The sequence below is a fragment of the Podarcis gaigeae genome, assembly GCF_964106915.1.
Source record: "Podarcis gaigeae genome assembly, chromosome: 10".
NCBI lineage: Eukaryota > Metazoa > Chordata > Lepidosauria > Squamata > Lacertidae > Podarcis > Podarcis gaigeae.
The window spans coordinates 1,280,923-1,301,298 of NC_139686.1; the positions used below are offsets into that span (position 1 = coordinate 1,280,923).

Sequence of the window (20,376 nt, forward strand, 5' to 3'; positions counted from 1 at the left end):
CTACCGCATTTTATCTTTATCCAGTGCAAAAGGTGTCTCCATTTACCGTTATCTTAACATTTTTTCTTCCCCTGCCTTCATCATGAATCCTGTTCATGAAATTTCATTTGACTAGAGTGTTTTTTCCAAGCAGTCCACAAAAGGCCTTCTTCTATCAAAGCGGCTCATTCTGATCTCTCCGTTTCGCAGCCAGCCTTGCCATTTCTGCACAGTCCAGGGCACACACACGGCTCCAACTGGTGTGCCTGGCGCCCATCGATCTCTCGCTGCTCACCCGGCTTTTCCACTCTGGGTCAGACAGGCGCAGGAAAGGCCTCTTTTCTCCAGGCTGCAGAGAACTGGGTTGCTCCGCCTGCTTGCATCGCATGGCGAGTGAAATTGGGGCCGAGCCCTGTGGCCGCACCCTGACCCTGTGCCTGGATGGTTGGATAAGCTCAGTGCAGAGCTGAGCTCCTGCTGAAGAAGGGAGGGAGCATGTGCAGAGGGCCTTTTGCAAGAAGAACGAAAGCTGCCTTTGTTGTTGTCTAGTTGTTTAGTCGTGTCCGCCTCTTCGTGACCCCCTGGACCAGAGCACGCCAGGCCCTCCCGTCTTCCACTGCCTCCCACAGTTTGGTCAAACTCATGCAGATGGTCTTTAAGCAGAGGCTTGACAACCATATGTCAGGAGTGCTCTGATGGTGTTTCCTGCTTGGCAGGGGGTTGGACTCGATGGCCCTTATGGTCTCTTCCAATCTATGATTCCTCCACCTGCAGCTGCTGGGGGACCTTGGGCTAGTCACACTTCTCTGAAGTCTCTCAGCCCCACTCACCTCACAGAGTGTTTGTTGTGGGGGAGGAAGGGAAAGGAGACTGTTAGCCGCTTTGAGACTCCTTCGGGTAGCGATAAAGTGGGATATCAAATCAAACTCCTCTTCTTCATCATCCTGCCTTGGAGCCTTCATGTTGTGGGCATTTTGTGTGGATGCCTGATGATCGTCTGTCAAAGCAACCACTCTATTCTGGACTTGAAAATGGAAAGCATAATGCTGGTGGTCAACAAACAAGGTTTAAAGACTCTCTCAAGGAGCGGAGACGTGAACCCGGTTCCCCAGATTACGAGACTACCACTCTTCACCACTACACCCCACTGCTCGGCTCTGCCCTCCACAGTCAGAGGCAGTGATGCTTCTGAATGCCAGCAGCTGGACCCTGCAGGAGGAGGAGAAATGCTATCGTGCTCAGATCCTGATTGGAGGTTCTAGGGCATGATCCTGCAGGCTCTTTTGGGGTTCTTATTGTTTCCACACTATTGCCACCTATGGGCTTGTTAACGGAGAAATCTGAGGGCTCCCTTGGACAAAAAACAAGGAGACCAGCCAGGAATAGCAGAGCAAAAGAGCAGCCAGTCGGCTTGGTCTTGATTGAAGACTGTCGTAACAGGACTCCCACCTGCCACCAGGTGGAACAAGATGGAAGCCCAGAACAAGAGAGAACCCAAACTTTTATTAGCTGCTAATCCCCATGTTATTGGGACGCGGGTGGCACTGTGAGTTAAACCACAGAGCCTAGGACTTGCCAATTAGAAGGTCGACGGTTCGAATCCCCACGACAGGGTGAGCTCCCGTTGCTCGGTCCCTGCTCCTGCCAACCTAGCAGTTCGAAAGCATGTCAAGTGCAATTAGATAAATAGGTACTGCTCTGACGGGAAGGTAAACGGCATTTCCGTGCACTGCTCTGGTTTGCCAGAAGCGGCTTAGTCCTGCTGGCCACATGACCTGGAAGCTGTACGCCGGCTCCCTCGGCCAGTAAAGCGAGATGAGCACTGCAACCCCAGAGTCGGCCATGACAGGACATAATGGTCAGGGGTCCCTTTACCTTTAACCCCCCCAAAAAAACTACATCACTCATACATCATGGTTACATCATGAAAGGGGAGGTCTGGCGGCAGTAATCTGAGCATCCTGGACCCTGCCCCATGGTTCTCCTTGCCCTCCACCAAACACCCATGGAGTGTCACAAAAGAGATCTTTACATTTCCCCATTTCCCAGCCAAGTTAATCACACCTTTTTGTCTTCATCTGAGTTTGTTATTTCTGGCATGGCTACCTGTCTGGTATTCAGGTATCAGGATGCCAGGGATTATCAGTCAGGCAGAGGGGCTGCTGAGTAGCTGAGCTCACATGTCTATGTGGATTTCTGGAGTTTTCCCGGTGAGCCAGTACGGAGATACATTTATCAGGGAATTCTTACATTTGGTATTGTGCAGCAGAGGCCCTTTGAATAGAGAGGAAGAAACTGTGACCAAGTGTTTTGTGGGGACAAATCACAAAAATGATTGTGCTGGTTTTGGTAGTGGGCTGCATCTGCATGAGATCTGCTGGAGGGGCAACCCCCCCCAACCTATACATAAATTCTTGCCTCCTCCAGCTCCTCGATCTTTAGGAAGATCCACATGAGGGGCGAAGGGGAAAAGATCTGCACCCGGATTTGCTGCCCCAGTGGATCCTGCCGCCTGTGGCACTCACATTGCTTCATGTTAGGGCAGTGTTTGCTTTTGTCTGTTTGTTTATTAAATTTGCATACAGCCCTTCACCCGTACATCTCACGGCGGTTCATTGCATAACATTGCAATATATTTAAAAACAAAATACATAGTAAAAAATAAGAACAAAAGGAACATTCCTGCCCGAATTCCTGACCTAAGCTGGCTCAGCTGGCTGCCTGCCCGCTAGCAGCTCCCGCGCCAAGAAAAAGGGGAAGAGGCGGCGGCCGCTGCACCGGTTGAATTTCGGTCTGTGCCCGAACCGAGGTCGGGGGGGGGGCCGCCCCGCGGCGAGGCGGAAGCTGACCAGGCTGCTGCCCGAGCCTATTTCGGAGGCGCACGGAGCCCAGCCGGACCGAGGCGAGGAGGCGGCCGCTCGGCGGGGCGAGGCGAGCGGAGCTCCGGGCCGGAGGCGGCGGTGAGTCCGAGGCGGCCGGGGAAGGAGAGGGGTCGGCGGCGGAATCCCTGCGCGGCGCTCCGCTTCTCCTCTCCGCGCATTGCGCCCCCTCTCCAAAGACGCGCGGCCCGTCCGAAGATTCCCTCCTTCCCCAGGGTCAGGGGGGTTGTCTTCCCTCTTCCGAGTCTCGCTCCCCGTTGGCTTGAGACCCGCTGCTCCTTGCAAGGCACTCTGCACGCGCTCAGGGGCGCTCTGGATCCGGGCGAAGGAAGGTGCGCGCCGAGGAGACGGCGCTGAGCCGGGCACCTCGCTCAACCCTCCCCAGGCAGGACCAGCGGGACAGCCGCACCCCCGGGAGGCATACGGATGTGAGGTGGTCAGAATTGTCGAGTTGGACTGGGTCCCAGGGGTCATCTAGTCTAACCCGCTGCGATGGCCGCTCAGGCATCCCTGGCAGAGAAGCCCCGCAAGCTCTGCTCCGAGTTCCCCTCCTGGAGCCAGAGAACAGATGCGCTCGGCCGGTTGCAGCGCCATCCCCGGTAGGGGCGGAGGGGCTCGTACTTGGGGCGGGGTGGGGGGCAGGAGCCCGGCCAGCGCTGCAGGGCCACGCGGAAAGTGGGTCACCGATGCTCAGGTGGCTCCGCGGAGGTGGCCGGCCGCTCTCCGCCAGGGCGCGCCTTGCGTAAAAGCAGGCGAGCGCGGCTCCTTCCACCCAGGGCTGCTTCTACCTGGGGGGAAGACGGCCCCACTTGGGGGACCTCAAATACCCTCCTCTCCCCAGTACCCCCAGACTGAATTCACTGACCCATAGCCCCCTCTTGGGTGCACCCAGTTTCCCTAGAGCTCCTCGGAGGGGGGAGTGTTGGGTTGAAATAACGACAGACAGGTAGCGAGCGTCATCTGGGAGGCACTTCTCGAGCAAGTCTCGAGGAGTCTCTTTTATTGAATATTACAGCATTGCCACGTATGTGCTTATTGCTGATTGGTTAACACAAATACAAAGCAAAGGTTGCATATAGTCATTAATCACCAATAGATTAAAGGGTGGGAAAGGGAACACATCCGTAGATGTGGTCAACTATGCATTAAGAAGGGTCAGGTACAATGTTTTCCTGAACTCAATGTGAACTGAACGTTCTAAGGTGGTGAGTGAATGTCTTAGTATTAGAATGGTTTGTGCAGCATTATGTACAGAAGCGAAGCTTAGGAGCAAGACTTCCCATCAGGCCACAGTCATGTGCAAGACTCATAGCATCCCATCAGGGGAGCTTAAGGGAGATTTTTTTGGGGGGGGGGACACGCGGTGCAGAGACTCCTGGAGGAATGCTTGAGCGGCCCAGAGAGAGGGAAAGGAAGGCCCAGCTGTCTGGAGAGGGGCGCAATGGGGGCAGGGGGCTGGCTCCGCGTCACTGCAACAGTCTGCCGCCTCCTGCTCCCCCACTGTTTTTGCAGAGAGGAAGCTCAGAGCTCAAGCCCCCTCCCCCCTAGAGGAGGAGCCCTACCTGCGGATCTCAGGTGTGTGTTGGAGTGGAGGAAGTGGGACTGGCTGTGCTTACCTAGCGGTGCAAATTGGTTGTACTTAATTGGGGAGGGGGGGTGTTGGCCTGGCATGCGCTATCTGGGGACCACAGAACTGCAATTGGAAGGGAACCTCAAGAGTTATCTAGTTCAACCCTATGCAGTGCAGGAAGCACAGCTAAAGGATCCTGAACAGATGGACACCTGACCTTTGCTTAAAAACCTCCAGGGAGAGCCCACCACCTTCGGAGGGAGAGACTGCTCCACTGGCGAGAATCTCCTTTCTTGTACTGTAATTTGAAGAACTGAAGGAGGGTCTCAGAGCAAAGCATCTGCAGGAACTATCCTGCTTAAAAATAGCAGAGGTCACCTTTGGGACCTGAGCTGGGCTTATGCGCTGCTGATACGAAGCGTGTAGACATTGGAGAGAGGAGGAGAACAGCTCTGTTCCCCCGGAATCGATAAACAGGGGAAAGGTCTGTAGGCTGTCCTGATAGCTTCAGGAGGTTCATTTAGGGGAGAGAAAATACGGGCTATCTGAAGGCCTTTGTAGCACACATTCCACCAGCAAATCCGCAGCAAACCCCCTTCTTAGAAGGACAGGCGGCAGTCAAAATGGCAAGGTTCTCGATCTGAAAGCTGCAGTCCTCACAGAATGCTGCAGCGCGATTGCTGACAAGAGCAAGACCTTGTCAGCGTAGAATAATGGACTTGTAGAGTTGGAGGGACCAGGCTTCCTCAACCTCAGCCCTCCAGATGTTTTGAGACTACAGTTCCCAGCATCCTTGACCACTGGTCCTGCTAGCTAGGGATCATGGGAGTTGTAGGCCCAAAACATCTGGAGGCCCGAGGCTGAGGAAGCCTGATCTAGGCCAACCCTGCAGAGCAGGAATCTTTTGCCCAACGTGGGGATTGAACTCACGAAAGTCAGAGTCTCAAGCACAGGCGCTCAGAGATCTGCAGCGGGGTTTACTTACGAGATCACCTTGCCCCAGCTGTGCCCACTTGGCTGCTCCGATTGGAGGAATTGGCACTACCGCAGGGGCCAAATGAGACCCGTTCCTTTGGAACGCCCTGCCTATTGATATCAGGCAGGATCTTTCACTGTACAGTGGTACCTCGGTTTAAGAACAGTCCGGTTTAAGAATGATTTGGTTTAAAAACTCCGCAAAACCGGATATAGTGTCTTGGTTTGAGAACTTTACCTTGGAATCCAAACAATGGAAGGGCACTGGCGGCGGGAGGCCTCATTAGGGAAAGCACGCCTCGGTTGAAGAACGATTTTGGTTTAAGAATGGATTTCCGGAATGGATTAAGTTCATAAACCAGAGTACCCCTGTATTCTTTTAAGCACCTGCTAAAAACGTTCCTGTTTTGGCAAGCCTTACCCAGAAACTCAAAAGGCGATACCAATTTTAAGCTGTGTAAGTAGTTTAACCATGTGCTTTTCTCCTCGTTATCTTTTTGCATCCTGCCTAGAGGTTCTTAAACAATCCAGTGATGTATAAATCTCATGAAAGGAAAAGAAATGGAAAGGGTGAAAGGGTGCCAACTGATGCCAGGCCTGGGTGATCCTGGGCTCATCTGTGGCCAATAGCTCCCCCCCCCCCATTCTCGCTTCCTTTCCCCCCTGAGCAGGTCTTTGGCTCAGACAGGTGCCAGTTCCTGGCACCTCCAGGTCTGGAGAGGGAGGGGGCACAGTGCCAAGGGGTCTCCATAGTGACCGGGAGACTCCTCTGTGACCCAGACTCCGTGTGCCTTGATCCAGTCTGCTTCGATCTTGCCAGCCCAGGGAGCAGCTGCGGCGGCTTCTTGGTGTACAAAGTGCTCTGTTGTGATGGATTGCCCTTGTGACAACCATGTGAGGTAGGCGGTGGGGGGGCAGGGGTGGCCACCAACTTGGATGGCTTTTAAAGAAGATCAGACAAATTCACGGAGGAGGAGGGGGCTATGGGGGGCTACCAGCCACAACGGCTTCCCGGTTGGAGGCAGGAATCGCAGGAGAGGAGAGGGGTCTTGTGTTCCGATCTTGCTAGCTGGTTTTGCACAGGTCAACCGTTGTGAGAACAGGATTCTGGGCTAGATTTGGCCTGATCCGGAAGGCTGCTCTGCCCTCCTCCTGGGGATTTCTGGCTCGTTGGACTCTCTGGACTCTCCTCTTTGGTGTATACAGCGGCCACCCCTCAGATCTTCCCTTCCTCATTCTTGCTGTGGACTTTGCGCCCAGAGAGATAAACACGTCCCACAGGTGCTTAACCCAATTTGAAACTGGCTGCTTCTTAGCATGTCAATCAGATTGTCATGACATACTTTGTGTGTCATGACTCATAATGTTCTTCCTGATGTTTACAGAAACCCTATACGGCCTAGGACCCTCGTACCTATGGGACCCCTTCTCCTGGTATGTCCCACGGAGGACCTTATGGTCTTCAAACAAAAACATCTTGGAGGTCCTGGGCCACAGGGAGGTTAGGCTGGCCTCAACCAGAGCCAGGGCTTTTTCGGTTGTGGCCCCGATCTGGTGGAACGCTCTGTCCCAAGAGACCACGGCCCTGCAGGACTTGACATCTTTCCGCATGGCCTGCAAGACGGAACTGTTCCACCAAGCCTTTGGCCAAGGCACAGTCTGACCTCCTCTCTCCTTCTGTAATCTTCATAGAAATCTAGCCCGATGGTTGCCATTAATTTGATTCTGAATTGATTTTAAAATGAATTGATTTTAGAATGCTGTGTTACTTTTATTGTTGTTAGCCACTCTGAGCCCAGCTTTGGCTGGGATATAAATAAAATTATTATCATTATCATTATTATTATTATCAGGAAGAACATTCTGAGTGGAGCAGGCTCCCTGAGAAGGTGGCCAACTCTCCTTCCTCAGAGCTTTTTCAGCAGAGGCCAGATCTACCAGCGCTTATTCAGTTGAGATCCCTGCATCGCAGGGGGCAGACTAGATGGCCCCTGGGGTTCCCTTCAACTCTACAATTCTATGAGTGCCTTGCCTGGATGATCCGTGTATTTCTCCTTTTTCCAGTTCAGGCTGCCTTATTTTTTTGGAGAAATGTGCAAGGACGACCCGACATACGAAGTGATCTTCTCCGGAATGCGCTTCCACCCAAACGGGGCGGCGAGATCCTTTCCTAGGGAGCGATAAAGAGGGCAGCCCTTCAAGGAGGAGTGAGCAATTAGAGCTTGCGGAGGAAAAAGCACAACGTTTCTATTTAGGGCTGCATGCTTCAATCAATTGGTTAATTAGTCTAATTAATCAACCGAACTTTGGTTGCAGATTAAAGCTCCCCGCCCCCTCTCCTGTGTGTGCATGGGGGGGTAAGCAGAATTTGGGGTGCCCCGTGATGCAGAGAAGAGGGGGGGGAAGAAAGATGCAGGTGGGGGGCTCATGGGGCCCAGGGAGACGGGGGGGGGCTATTCTCTGCCTCTCTGCTCCTCTTGGCACTTTGCCACCTCTTCCTTTCTGGAGAGATTTAGAGCATTAGGGTCAGGCAGGGGGCAGGGAAGGGAGTTAGTCCCGGTCTGTTCCCATGGAAACGCAGCAGATCAGGTGGGGGGGCGGAGTGTCCTGTCCCCCCCAGGAAGTTCCCCTAGGGGGCCTCTCTTCCCCATCCCTCCCCCTGCAATTGCGCACTTCCTGCAGTTCCAGAGAACCACCCAGATGATCTTTGAGCTGAGCCCTTTCGCAATCCTCTTCTTGCCTCTGGAGTTTCCTTCGCTAGATCTCTTGCTTCTTCTAGGAATGGATTTCTCGTTTGTTGCCTTTCGGAATTGTGTTCCTCATAAAACAGCCTGAAGCATCTCTCCCCCTCCCCCCCTCTCTCTCTCATCTATATCTATCTATCTATCTATCTATCTATCTATCTATCTATCTATCTATCTATCTATCTATCTATCTATCTATCTATCTATCTATCTCTATTTATCATCTATCTATCTATCTATCTATCTATCTATCTATCTATCTATCTATCTATCTATCTATCATCTATCACTATCATCTATCTATATCTCTATCCTCTCTCTCTCTCTAATCTATCTCTCTCTATCTATCATCTTATCTATCTATCACTATCATCTATCACTATCATCTATCTATCTATCTATCTATCTATCTATCTATCTAATCTCTGTCTATCTATCTATCTATCTATCTATATCTATCTATCTAATCTATCTATATCTATCTATCTATCTATCTATCTATCTATCTATCTATAATCTATCTCTATCTATCATCTATCTATCATCTATCTATCTATCTATCTATCTATCTATCTATCTATCATCTATCTCTATCTATCATCTATCTATCATCTATCTATCTATCTATCTATCTATCTATCTATCTATCTAATCTATCTATCTATCATCTATCATCTATCTATCTATCTATCTATCTATCTATCTATCTATCTATCTGTCATCTATCTATCTACCACTACCACTACCACTACCTCTATCTATCTATCTATCTATCTATCTATCTATCTGGTCAAATACAGACAGGATCATATATTATTGCATTGCATTTATATCCATGATTCCGCAACCTCCTCCTTTAATCTCCACAACCCCCCTGTGTGGCAGGCCAGGCTGAGAGGCAGGGACTGGCTTTGTGCTTGAGTGGGCATTTGAACCCTGGTCTCTCCCAGGTCCTAGCCTGGCACTTGGAGACATCGGATGAAGCTGAAGGTTGGAAGATGCAGGAGAGATCAAATGAAGGACCGTGGAACTCCCTGCCACAGTAGGCAGTGATGGCCACCAACTTGGATGGCTTTAAAAGAGGTTTAGACCAGTTCATGGAGGAGGAGAGGACCATGGATGACTTTGAGCCAGGATCCGTGCTCTGCCTCCACCATCGGAGGCAACAGGAGACCCCTGGAGGGAGAGGTATCTTGAGTTCGAATCCTGATTGCAGGTTTCCCACAGGCAACCATTCAGCGCCTATGAGAAGGGGAAGCTGGACTAGGTGGGACAAGGGCCTGATCCAGCACAGGCTCTCCTTAGGCTCTTCTATTCTTACAGATAATTACAATAAAAACATGGGGGCGGGTCCAAGATGTTGCCCCTAGTGGCAGACAATGATGATATAAACATTGTCCAAAAATCTTCTCATGTGCTCCTTTGACATTTTCCTTCTTTAAATAAAAAAATCTTTTTTATTCAGTTTTACAATGCACGTTTAAATTCAAACATTAGACATCATCAGCAGCATTTAGGATTCTCTGGTTTCCATTTTCAATCTTTTTCAACTGCCTCACATATTTTTTCTATTTGTCTTAAATAATCCATTTTTACCTTAGTTTTTAGTACATTTCAAGCATCACTCAAATCCTGCCAAAGTTCCTCTCTTCCTGGTTTCTTATTTTCCTGGTCATTTTCGCCATTTTGGCATAGTCCATCATGTTCGTGATTGTTTCTGGTCAGGACTTTATATTCTTTCCATCTCTGGGCCAGTAGTATCCGTGCTGCTGTCGTCGCATACATAAATAATAGCAATAATAGCAACTTCTACATCTTATTCAAATTTTTGACTTCCATCAATCCTGTCTGAAAATTTCCCAATCTAATCTCTCAGTATGCATTTCTTATCTTCCCTATTACATTTCAAACTCATAACCAATATCACTATCTTTTTCTACTTTGTAACACTTCGTATATTTCTCCTTACAAAACTTCTTGTAGTCCTAGTGTAATTTGTTGATTACAGTTGCTCTTCAAATAATTCATATACTTCTCACAATCTTCTGTAAATCTCTGGTCCCTCAGGTTTCGAACCCTTCCTGTCATTTTGTCCAATTCTGCATAGTCCATTAATTTCATCTGCCATTCTTCTTTCATCAGAATTTATTCTTGCTTCCATTTCTGGGCTAACAATACTCTTGCCGCAGTTGTTGCACATAAAAACAATTTAACATCTTGCCTATCAGTGTCCTGGCCTATAATACCAAGTAAAAATGCTTCTGGTTTTTTTAAAAAATGTGTATTTCAACATCTTTTTCATCTCATTATATAGCATTTCCCAGAAGTTCTTTACTTTTTTACATTCCCACCACATATGACAAAATGTTCCTTCTGGTCCTTTGACATTTTCCAGGGCTGCCTGTCCTCCCAGGTGAAGCGCAGGTGGCAGACCTTGCAGGAGCGGCCCCTGTGATGCCTCCCACCGAAACCGAGGCCCCTCCTGCCATCAGACCCGAAGGCGCCTTGGTGGAGGACCCACCCGCGGGCAGCCCGGAAGCGAGCCATGCCTCTCTGCCGCCTGGCACGGCCGTGACGCCCATCTCGCGCACCATCTGCCTATACCGGCCTGCGGGCACCTTTGCCGACTCGCAGCCCCTTGTCCTGCTGCTGCCCTGGTTTGGCGCCCGGCCCGGTGCCCTGGCCAAATACCTCTCCCTCTACCTGGGCCGCGGCTGGGCTGTGCTGGTGGCCGAGAGCAGCCTGGGACACTTCCTGTGGCCGCGGTGGGGCCTGGCATACGCGGAGCAGCTCCTGGGGCTCCTGGGGGAGGGCAAGGCCCTGGGCACCCAGCCCCTCCTCATCCACGCCTTCTCCATCGGAGGGTACACCTTTGCCCAGATGATGGTGCACCTTGCCAGACACCCTGAGCGGCACGCCGGCATCGGAGAGCGCATTTGCGGCTGTGTCTACGACAGCCTGGTCGCAGGGAGCCTGGAGAATATGGCTCAGGGTGAGCAGTGGGCCTCCTGGGGTGGGGAGGAAGGGGATGGCGGGACCGGTTTGCTCGCCACGGGCCGTGCCCAAAGCAGCTCACAGCCGGCATTCGAAACATCAAAGTGCAGAATTCAGTAGCACCTTGGTCCTCAAACTTAATCTGTTCCGGAGGTCCGTTCTCCACCCCCATCGTTCTACATGGATGCTGAGGTCCAGCGCCAAGGCCTTCTGGCGGTTCCCTCCCTGCGAGAAGTGAGGTTACAGGGAACCAGGCAGAGGGCCTTCTTGGTGGTGGCGCCCGCCCTGTGGAACGCCTTCCCTTCAGATGACAAGGCAATAAACAACCATTTCACTTTTAAAAGACACCTGTTTAGGGAAGTTTTTAATGTCGGTGACGCTGTATTGTTTTTGATATTTGATTGGAAGCCGCCCGACAAGGGATGCGGTGGTGCTGTGGGTTAAACTACAGAGCCTAGGACTTGCCGATCAGAAGGTCGGCGGTTCGAATCCCCGCAATGGGGTGAGTTCCCGTTGCTCGGTCCCTGCTCCTGCCAACCTAGCAGTTCGAAAGCACGTCAAAGTGCAAGGAGATAAATAGGTTCCGCTCTGGTGGGGAGGTAAACGGTGTTTCCATGAGCTGCTCTGGTTCGCCCGAAGTGGCTTAGTCCTGCTGGCCACATGACCCGGAAGCTGTACGCCGGCTCCCTCGGCCAGTAAAGCGAGATGAGCGCCGCAACCCCAGTCTCGTCTGCGACTGGACCTAAAGGTCAGGGGTCCCTTTACCTTTACCTGGAAGCCGCCCAGAGTGGCTGGGGAGACTCAGTCAGATGGGCGGGGTATTATTATTATTATTCCTTCCCGCATCTCTGTCTCCTACCCCCCCCAAAAAAAACCTGGGATGCTTGAGCTGCCTTCTTTCTCTCCCCTCCCCAGGCGTGGCCAGGATGACCAGCTCTTCTGCGGCCGTTCGGCCTCTCCTCCGCGGAGGCGCCCTGCTGTACTTCTGCCTCTTCCGGCCGTGCACCGTGGCACACTACGAGGCCGCCCTGGGCGCCTTCCACCGCCCGCCCCTCCGCTGCCCCGTGCTGGTCTTCTTCTGCCACAATGACCCGCTGAGCGACGCCCACACCATGCAGCAGCTGCTGGGCGCCTGGCGGGCGCTGGGCCTTCGCGTCCAGGTGCAGGAGTGGCCAGTCTCTCGCCACGCCCAACACCTGCGCCTCTACCCCCAGGAATACACCCGGGCGCTGGGCGCTTTCCTGCAGCAGCTGGGCCTCCTGCCCGCCTCCGGACTCCAGGCGAAACTTTAGCGAGCGAGAGGGAACCAGAAATGCACACTCAGCAGAGGAGGAAGACATCGCCGCTGCCATCCCTGCGGCGGGCATGGAGGCGAAAGGCCCTTTTGCCAGAGCTGCTCCAGGAGGCTGAAACCGGGAGGGTGGCTGGACTTGGGGGTCCCAATGGAGCAACCCTCCTCACCCAAAAATACCCCTCACTTTGAGCACTGCAGCCTGTTGCAATGGAAGTGCCCAGGAAATAGGTGCCATGGATGGGTGGCATGGAGCTGAACTGCCACCAGCAGAAGGAGCGCAAGCAGCAAGGCTGTTCCCCCTGCCCTGCTACAGTTGTGGGGTCTTCTAACATGTCAGCAGCGGAGGCTGGGAAGCCAGGATTGCAATGGGGGAAGTAGGCAACGGAAAGTCTCCCCCCCCCCCCAAATCTGCCCTGCATCTTGAGTCATTGAGAGGGGCAAGCAGAGGGCACACCGCACACACCGGCTAGACCGAGGGACCTCCACCCCAGATGGCTTTTGAAAAGGGGGCTTGGACCGATCCACGGAGGAGAAGGATCTGCAGAACTTGCCGCTGCAGGAAGCCAGGACGGCTGCCAACCTGGATGGCTTCTGAATGCTGGAAATTATGGGAAGGGGGCGTTGCTCTTGTGCTCGGATCCGATGGTGGGCTCCCCCCACCCCGGGGCTGATCCAGCGAGGTTTTCCTTGCGTTCCTCACGCCAGACCATTAAACGAGGCTCCGTAGCTTTAATATTCTTTAATAATACACAGTGACACAAGAGGAGACCTTGAGCATGCGCAAGAGTTACAGCCTTGAGGTGGGGGGGAGGGAGGGGGCGACTCTGAAGGAGCCCCCAAGACCCAGCCGGGCTCTGGCCAGCAGCAGCAGCTGCCCCCCACCCACCCCCAGCGGCCAAGAGAAGGGCGAGGGTCTGCTGCCCCTGTTGCTTGGCAGGAATGAGACCCAAACGGGGCAGGATGCGGCCCCATCGGCTTTAAGGGGGAGGCTGTGACCCCAAACCAACTGCCTCAGTGCCCCCCAAGTGCAGCTGCCCCCGACTGCACAAACCTCCCGAGGGTCCTGAGATGAGATGGGGTGCAGAGTCCCCTGGGGACGTTTCCCTGGCTCTCCCCATTTCTCCCCCCCCCCCAATTAACATCAGTCGGGAAAGCGGGTGCCCCAGCAAGCCTGGCTGGGGTGGGGGCTGCAGCACCCCCTCAGCCCCAACAGCCTCTGGGAATTTGGGGGGCCCCGTTTGGGGTGGGGTTTGGGGGAGGTGCCTGGTCCCAGGATCCTGGCTCCCACAGCAGGGGGCCTGGCCACTAGTCCCCTCCTCCCCCCAACTGTGTGTGGGGGGAGCGGGCATGGAGGGGGTGTGCCGTCCCCCCCCCTCGTGGCTTCTGGCAGAGATCCGTGAGGCTGCCAGCAGGTCCTGCCCGTGGGGGGGGGGAGAGTCAGTCCCCCCCCTCCAGCGCTGGGGCAGAAAGAGAGAGAGAGAGATGGACAGAACGAGACAGAGAAGAGGAGGGTGGCACACGGCTCTGGCGCCAGCCAGGTGGTTCGTAGTGCAAGTCTTTGCCTGTCAGCGCGGCCAGAGAGGCCGGGGGGGGGGGGGCGGCGGCCGGGTGAGCCCTCCCCTTCAGGTGCGCTGGCAGCGGGCGACGGGGGCCGGGACGGTGGGGGCCGCTCGCTGGGCGCCGCTGCTCCGGAATCCGTCCTCAGTACAGCCGCTTCTCGTAACTGCGGAGGGAGGGGAAAGGAGGAATCAGTAGCGTCGGAAGGGGGCCCTGCGGTCATCTATCCCAACCCGCTGCGAGGCAGGCCCCGTTCTCTCTGACGCCCCCTGCAGGACAGGGCGGCAGCGCTCGGGCATCCAGATTCTGCCCGACCTCAAAGCAGGGGTCGCTTGGAGAGCATGGCTTCTGAGCCAGAGTCGCCCCACATCCCATGCCAGGGTTGCTCTCCCCTCGAGGTGGGGCAGGGGAGGACCCGCAGAGGGAACATGGAGACCGGCAGAGTCTGCTTGTTCTCCTGAAGACCCCTCCCTTCCCCAAAAGCCCCTCCACCCCACTGGCAGTGGACCCCCCCCCCAAGCGGCCAAACGGAGGACCACTCATAGACTCTGGGGAGGCAGCAAGGCATGAAAGGTGTGTGAGAGGAGGAGGGAGGAGGAAGCCAGACCATGCGGTGAGGGGTGGGGGGGTGGGGGGCGGGGAAAGCTTGGGAGCCAGGCAGGCAAGGGGCCCGGAAACCTCGGAGCCCCAGATGCCTCGGGGCCACAGAGCTGGAAGGGACCCAAGGGTCACCCAGTCCAACCCCCCGCAAGGCAGGGGAGTGCGGAAGGGAACCCCCAGCTGAAGACGGGTGCCAACGGCCGGGCACTGGAACTCCCCCCTTTCCCCACCCTGATCTCCCACCCCCATGGGCTCAGCTGTGCCCCTCTTTGCCACCAAGCGGCGCCAGGGGGCAGCCGAGGCCTCCGCGCGGCGCATGTGACCAGGACAGCATCTGCGCCCCCCACAGAACCTTGGGGAGCCAGGAGGTGCAGCAGTGCACCTTCCTGTGGGTCGTCAAAGCACCTCTAGGGCAAAGGGCAGGGCTGGCGGGCAGAGGGTGCCCATCCTGGTCCCCCTTGCCCTAAAAGCAGACTCCACTCCCGGGTCTTGCTGTACACATTCATGCTCCCTGCAAGGTGGGGAATTTAGTCATTCTTGCCATAGCGACGTAGCATTGCAGGGTTGGCAGGGACCCCCAGAGGCCATCTAGTTCAACCCCCTGCGAGGCATCCATGGCAGGGACCCCCCCCCCACCTCTGCTCAGGATTGTCTGGCCAGGGCAGGATCCTCGGACCACGTTGTTGGCCAAAGGTGGGACTCAGGTCAGGGCAACTGCCCCAGTGGAGAGAAGTAGAAAGGAATCCTCCTTCCTGCCCCACGGACTCTGTCCAAGGGCCCCGGGCCCCGATCCCCCGCAGCCCAGAGAGGTCGGGGGTGGGTGGGTGAGGGGCTCCGAGAGAGAAGGAAGCTTTTCTGGGTCTGGGGAGAACAGCCTGACAACACTCATTGCAGATCCACCATTTTTGGGGTGGGGAGGGTTGGTGTGGGGAGAGCAGGGGGGGGAAGCTTGCAAAAGCGGTGGGGGAGGTGTGGGTGTTGAGAGGGGGCTGCGTGTCGTCCCCCCCCTCCCGGCCGTAACTATCCCCCCAGAAGTGCCCGGGGGAGAGCGGAGGGGGAGAATGCAGCAGCTGACCCACATCCAAGACAGGCGGGGTGGGGACGGACCTGCGGAACTCCCCGCCCCAGTTACTTACATGGCAGAAACGTAAAACTACAGGAAGGCGGCCATGGGCGTGGGCAGGAGAGAGAGAGAAGGTCACAAGGTCAACGTGTTCCTGCCCAGGACACACACAGCCTCCGCACAGCCCCCTCCCCAAAAACACCAGCAGAGCTGCCGCCACCAAGCCTGGAGCCCCACAGCTGCCCGTCACTGCCCCCCAGCGTCTGCCGGGGCGTCCCACTCCCAAGCTAGCACTAGGCAAGACCTCCTAGGCCCCTCTATGGCCCAAGCAAAGCTTCGGACCCTCGCCTTCCGACCCACACGCAAAGGGGACACGGCCGAGAACGGGGGGCAGGGGCCCAGGAGGCCACCCCCTGCCAGCCAACACCCCCTAAGAGGGAGACGTGGTCTTGGCTGGAATCCCAAAATTCCAAAGCTGGAACAGTGCGAAGGTGAACTGCGGAACTCACTGCCACAGGACAGTGGCGACAAGCCACGATGGCTTAAAAAGAGGGTGAGACAAAATCAATGGCCCCCGGCCAGGCTCTTGTCTCCCGTGTCGGAGGCAGCGATGTTCCTGAATGCCGGCTGCTCTGGGAAACAGGAGGGGAGACAATGGCTCTTGTGTTCGAATCCTGCTTGCTGGCTACCCACAAGGGGCACCTGGTTAGGTGGCTGGACTAGGTGGGCCCCCTGGGGCCTGATCCAGCCTCGTCTTTCAGAAGCCTTTGATTTCAGATCAAAATGGAAAGCCAAATTTTTTTTTTTGGGGGGGGGGTGTTGAGATGGAAGGGAAGGCGAGGGAAGCCTGGGGGTTTCTAATGTTTTGCTACGTCCCCAGGGCCCCCCTGCCCAAGCAGGCACCCAATTTTGCGAGAGTAAAGGGGCCACGGGCATGATCCTGCCGGCTCTTCTGATCTTCTGAGTCTGGAATCCAAACCATCCAGGTTGCAGGAATCTGCTGCAAAGGTTGAAGTGCTGGACATCGCCCCCTTTCCCTGACAACCCCCCCATGCCCACCCAAACCCTGCAGGGGAAGAGGCGCCCCAGGAATACATAGAGCTGCACCCCGGGAAACGAAGAGCCAAAGCTCTCCCATCCCGTCCAATGCGCATTTAACACGCACTGCTTCGTCTGTGCACGGTTCAAGGCCGGCAGGCTGAAATTGCGCATGTGAAATCCAAGCATAGCAGAGAGTGAAAAAGCTCTTTTTTTTGGGGGGGGCACCAGGTTCGCTCGGGGTTTCCACAGCACCTGAAGAGCTTTTAAGCTCTCTGCCTTGTTTGGGGGGTGAGGGCACGGCCCGCTCAACGCGCCAGCTCTGGGGCGCTCGCGGGAACTCGAACCCAGAGCCACAGAAATCCCTGCAGAGACTCGCACAAATGCCCCTGGCCTCCCAGAGCTGGTCGCCCGATGGGTCTTGCCCCCAAAGCATGGCAGAGCGTGCAAAAGCTCTTTCTGACTTGGGGTACCCGCCCTGCTTGCCTGGCAAAGACCCCTTGGCGTGTGGGCTCTGGGAGGGTGGGGGATTTTCTCTCTCTCTCCCCCCCCACCCTGCAATTTTGGGGTACACATGGAACCCTAGAAACTGAACCTCTCACATAAGATGTGGCCGTGCCGCACTTTAGAGAGCATGGAGCCCAGGATGTGCCAAGAGTTGGGCTGGTACCCGTGAGGCTGCCCCACTCCAAATTGGGTTCAGACCTCTTTGCCTCTCTCTGGCGAGGGGGCCACCAGTGGAAGGGCCCAGCAAAATGACCCCCAGCCCACCCTCGAAAAGAAATAGGGGTCTGCCCGCCAGACTCATGAAAAAGCTGACTCGTTTTTGGGGATGATTCCATGAAGTTGCACAACTCTCTTTGTTTTTTCCCAAAGGGTTGCTGGCAAGGTCCGTGGGACTGGAAGAGGAGAGGGATGGGGGGGGGCTGGGGAACTGGGGGGGGGTGTCCAAGGGTCAGGGGGAAGGTCGGCCACCACTTCCCCCATGATTCTGGCCTTGGTTGGCCCCAAAATTTCTCACCAGGACTAGAAACCTGAGAAACCCCAAACCAGAAAGCCAATGGGTCCAGGGCTCTGCGAATTTCACCCCATTTAAAGAACCAGACTTGGGAGGTGCCCCCCCCCAATTCCCAGCTCAGTCACTGTCCATATTAAACTGGCCCAGCCTTCTTGGGTTTGCAGGGCGAATAGCACAGCAGCAAGAGAACTCTTGCAGAGAAAAAGACACAGAGCAGGTCTTTTGGGGGGGAGTTAGGGGGGGGGTTCCTTCCACGATTGAGGGACCCAGCTATGCAGCTGGTTCCAGGAAACGCCAGGAAAAAGGCTACTTTGGGGGTCTGTGAGCAACCGCCACCCTTACGCTAAACCCCATGAAGCAAGCGGGTGCCACACTTTCCTAGCCTGAGACCCCCCCCAAAAAAGATGCCTTCTGTCCTCATTGCTGCAGTGGGGGGGGGTTGGAAGATGGGGGTGGCCTTGGCCCCACATTCGCTCCAGATCAACTGTCCTGTGCAGTTCATAGCTGTCAACTTTCCCCTTTTTTAAAGGGAAATTCCCTTCTTCCGAATAGGATTCCTTGCTAGAAATGGGAAGAGTTGACAGCTATGGCAGAGTTTGATCCTGGGGGACCCCCACACCCCCAAGGAACCAACCTTTCTCCGATCTTGTAGGAAGGTTCAAGGCAGATCATAGAAAACCCTTCGCACACTGCAGAGCCGACCTGCGAAACTCCCTGCCACAGGAGACCGCGATGGCATTAAACTATTGGACAAATCCATATACGGATGAGAGGCAGCCCTGGTCCTATGCCCCAGTTGCTGGAAACCGAAGGGGAAATGGGCTCTTGGGCTCAGATCCTGCTTGCCCAGGGAGAAAAGGGGGCCTAGATGGGTGGTGGAGCCTGGCTCAAACGGCCGCAGGATGGCCCCCTGCGCTTCTTGGACCAGAAGACCCTTGGGATCCATTCCAGCTCTAGAATACAGTGGTCCCTTGGTTCTCAAACTTAATCCGTTCCCGAAGTCAGTTCCAAAAGCAAAGCGATCCAAAAGTGAGGCGCGCTTTCCCATAGAAAGCAATGCAAAATGGATGAATCCGTTCCAGACTTTTAAATAAAACAACCCCCAAAACAGCAATTTAACATGAATTTTACTATCTAACAAGACCATTGATCCATTGACTTCCCTTCCAAGATGGCGACGGGAGTAGCAGCCTCGTTAGAGCTCTCCCGCTCGAATCCATGGTTTTAACTAGCCTGTTCCCTTGATTTTTGCACTGAAATGAGGCTGCATTTTAATGTTTTAATGTTGTATTTTAATTTTGTTTTTTAAGCTGTGGTTCAATCAATTGTTTTTATATTTGGTGTTAGCCGCCCTGAGTCCAGTCTTGGCTGGGGAGGGCGGGGTATAAATGATGATGATGATGATGATGATGAAAGCAATAAACAATGTACTGCAGTCAATACCTGAACCGTCGCAAAAACAAAACGAAAAAGCCGCTGAAACAAAAACGCAAAATAAAGAGCAAAAAGAGACAGAGCTCTGCGTGGCACTCAAAACGGAGCACGTTCAGCTTCCGAAAAAGGTTCACAAATCGGAACACTGACTTCTGGGTTTGCAGCGTTCGGGTTCCAAGTTTGACTACCAAGCTGTTTGAGAACCAAGGGACCACTATATAGTTGGGACCACATAAAGGATCTTCATCGGCTCCCAGTATGTTTTCAAGCACGATTCAAAGTGTGTGTGTGTGGGGGGGGGGGGGTGACCTTGAAAGCCCTAGACAGCTTTGGCCCTGGACACCTGAAGGGCATCTAGCCCAACCCGCTGCAACGCAGGAAGAGGTTGGAGGGAAGAAATGAACCCCCCCTTAAAAAATGAACACCCACCTTCCGAGAAGCTGGGGGAGCAGCTGCCTCTCTCTCCGAGGCCGCCCTCCAGAAAGCCAAGGGCAGGCAGTGGGGTGGCCCCCTTCTCTCCCTAGACAAGCCCTTGAAAAGGGGGGGTGTGGGCGGGAGAGTCCTTTGGGGGGGTCTGTGCTCAGGCAGGAAGGAGGTTTGAGAGCAGGAACGGAGGCGAGGGCAGCACCGGGGAAAGCAGAAAGGGGGGGGGGAGGCCCAGATGGCGATGGATTTTCAGGGGGGCGGAAGAGGGGGTTACTCACGAGTGCAGGCCGTGGACGCCCCCCTCGATCTGGGCCGACATCGTCCGCTTCTCAAACTTCAGTTCACCGGAGTACATCATGGACCTGTAAAGGAGATGCAGCCGGCTAAGTGTCTGAGGCGGAAGGGGGGGTCTCCAGGGGGCATCTAGTCCACCCCACCCCTGCTCAGGATGTGACGACGGTGTCCCCGGCCAGCCCCAGTGAAGAGGAGGCTGCTGCGCACCCCCCAAACTGCTCCAGCTCAGTCCCTCTTCTACTGTCCAACAGCTCTAACCATTGGTCGGCACTTCCCCCACCAACAGGAAGCCACAGTCACTCCCTGGACCCACCCGGTCAAACCCCGACAGCTAAACCACCCCGTCTTTAACCACGGAGGCAGGGCAGAGGCAGCCTGGCTAGAAGCCATCCATCACCCTTTCCTCCAGTGGCAGGGAGTTCCACAGTTCCGCCACGCTTTGCGCAGAGAAAGGCCTCCATCGTTTTAGAAGCAGCTGTCATGCTCGCCTCTTGCTCGCTTTCCCTTCAAG

At 54.8% G+C, this 20,376-nt stretch overlaps 2 protein-coding genes across 10 annotated transcripts in view; one reads left to right on the forward strand and one right to left on the reverse strand.

Annotated features, from left to right (window-relative positions):
* The first annotated feature begins 2,941 nt into the window (after positions 1-2,941).
* LOC310826179 (transmembrane protein 53-A-like) lies at positions 2,942-13,170 on the forward strand. Of its 3 annotated transcripts, none has more exons than XM_083700890.1 (4): positions 2,942-3,294; positions 7,468-7,610; positions 10,543-11,139; positions 12,057-13,170. In XM_083700890.1, exons 3-4 carry the CDS (start codon positions 10,602-10,604, stop codon positions 12,431-12,433), a joined length of 915 nt encoding a protein of 304 aa, XP_083557016.1. In that variant the 5' UTR covers positions 2,942-3,294; positions 7,468-7,610; positions 10,543-10,601; the 3' UTR covers positions 12,434-13,170. The 3 variants fall into 3 exon arrangements, with proteins under 3 accessions (XP_083557016.1, XP_083557017.1, XP_083557018.1); XM_083700891.1 differs by lacking the exon at positions 2,942-3,294 and adding an exon at positions 6,175-6,302; XM_083700892.1 differs by lacking the exon at positions 2,942-3,294 and adding an exon at positions 6,400-6,684.
* The window catches only part of IMPDH1 (inosine monophosphate dehydrogenase 1), a 63,499-nt gene continuing 56,282 nt past the window's right edge, over positions 13,160-20,376 (reverse strand). For 4 of the 7 annotated variants that reach the window (XM_083700335.1, XM_083700336.1, XM_083700340.1 and 1 more), the window contains exons 14-16: positions 19,850-19,933; positions 15,729-15,745; positions 13,160-14,158 (exon numbers count right to left, since the gene is read on the reverse strand). In XM_083700335.1, the coding sequence (XP_083556461.1) occupies positions 14,058-14,158; positions 15,729-15,745; positions 19,850-19,933 (202 nt within the window). In that variant the 3' untranslated portion in view covers positions 13,160-14,057. The remainder of the gene's footprint in view (positions 14,159-15,728; positions 15,746-19,849; positions 19,934-20,376) is intronic. The other 3 variants (XM_083700338.1, XM_083700337.1, XM_083700341.1) reach the window with 1 other exon arrangement.

What these genes read in the sequence shown, in the direction of transcription:
- LOC310826179 (XM_083700890.1), top strand. Translation starts at nt 10,602, where the DNA reads ATGCCTCCCACCGAAACCGAGGCCCCTCCTGCCATCAGACCCGAAGGC. An exon ending in CCTGGAGAATATGGCTCAGG is followed by an intron (nt 11,140 to 12,056) that starts GTGAGCAGTGGG and finishes TCCCCTCCCCAG; the next exon opens with GCGTGGCCAGGATGACCAGC.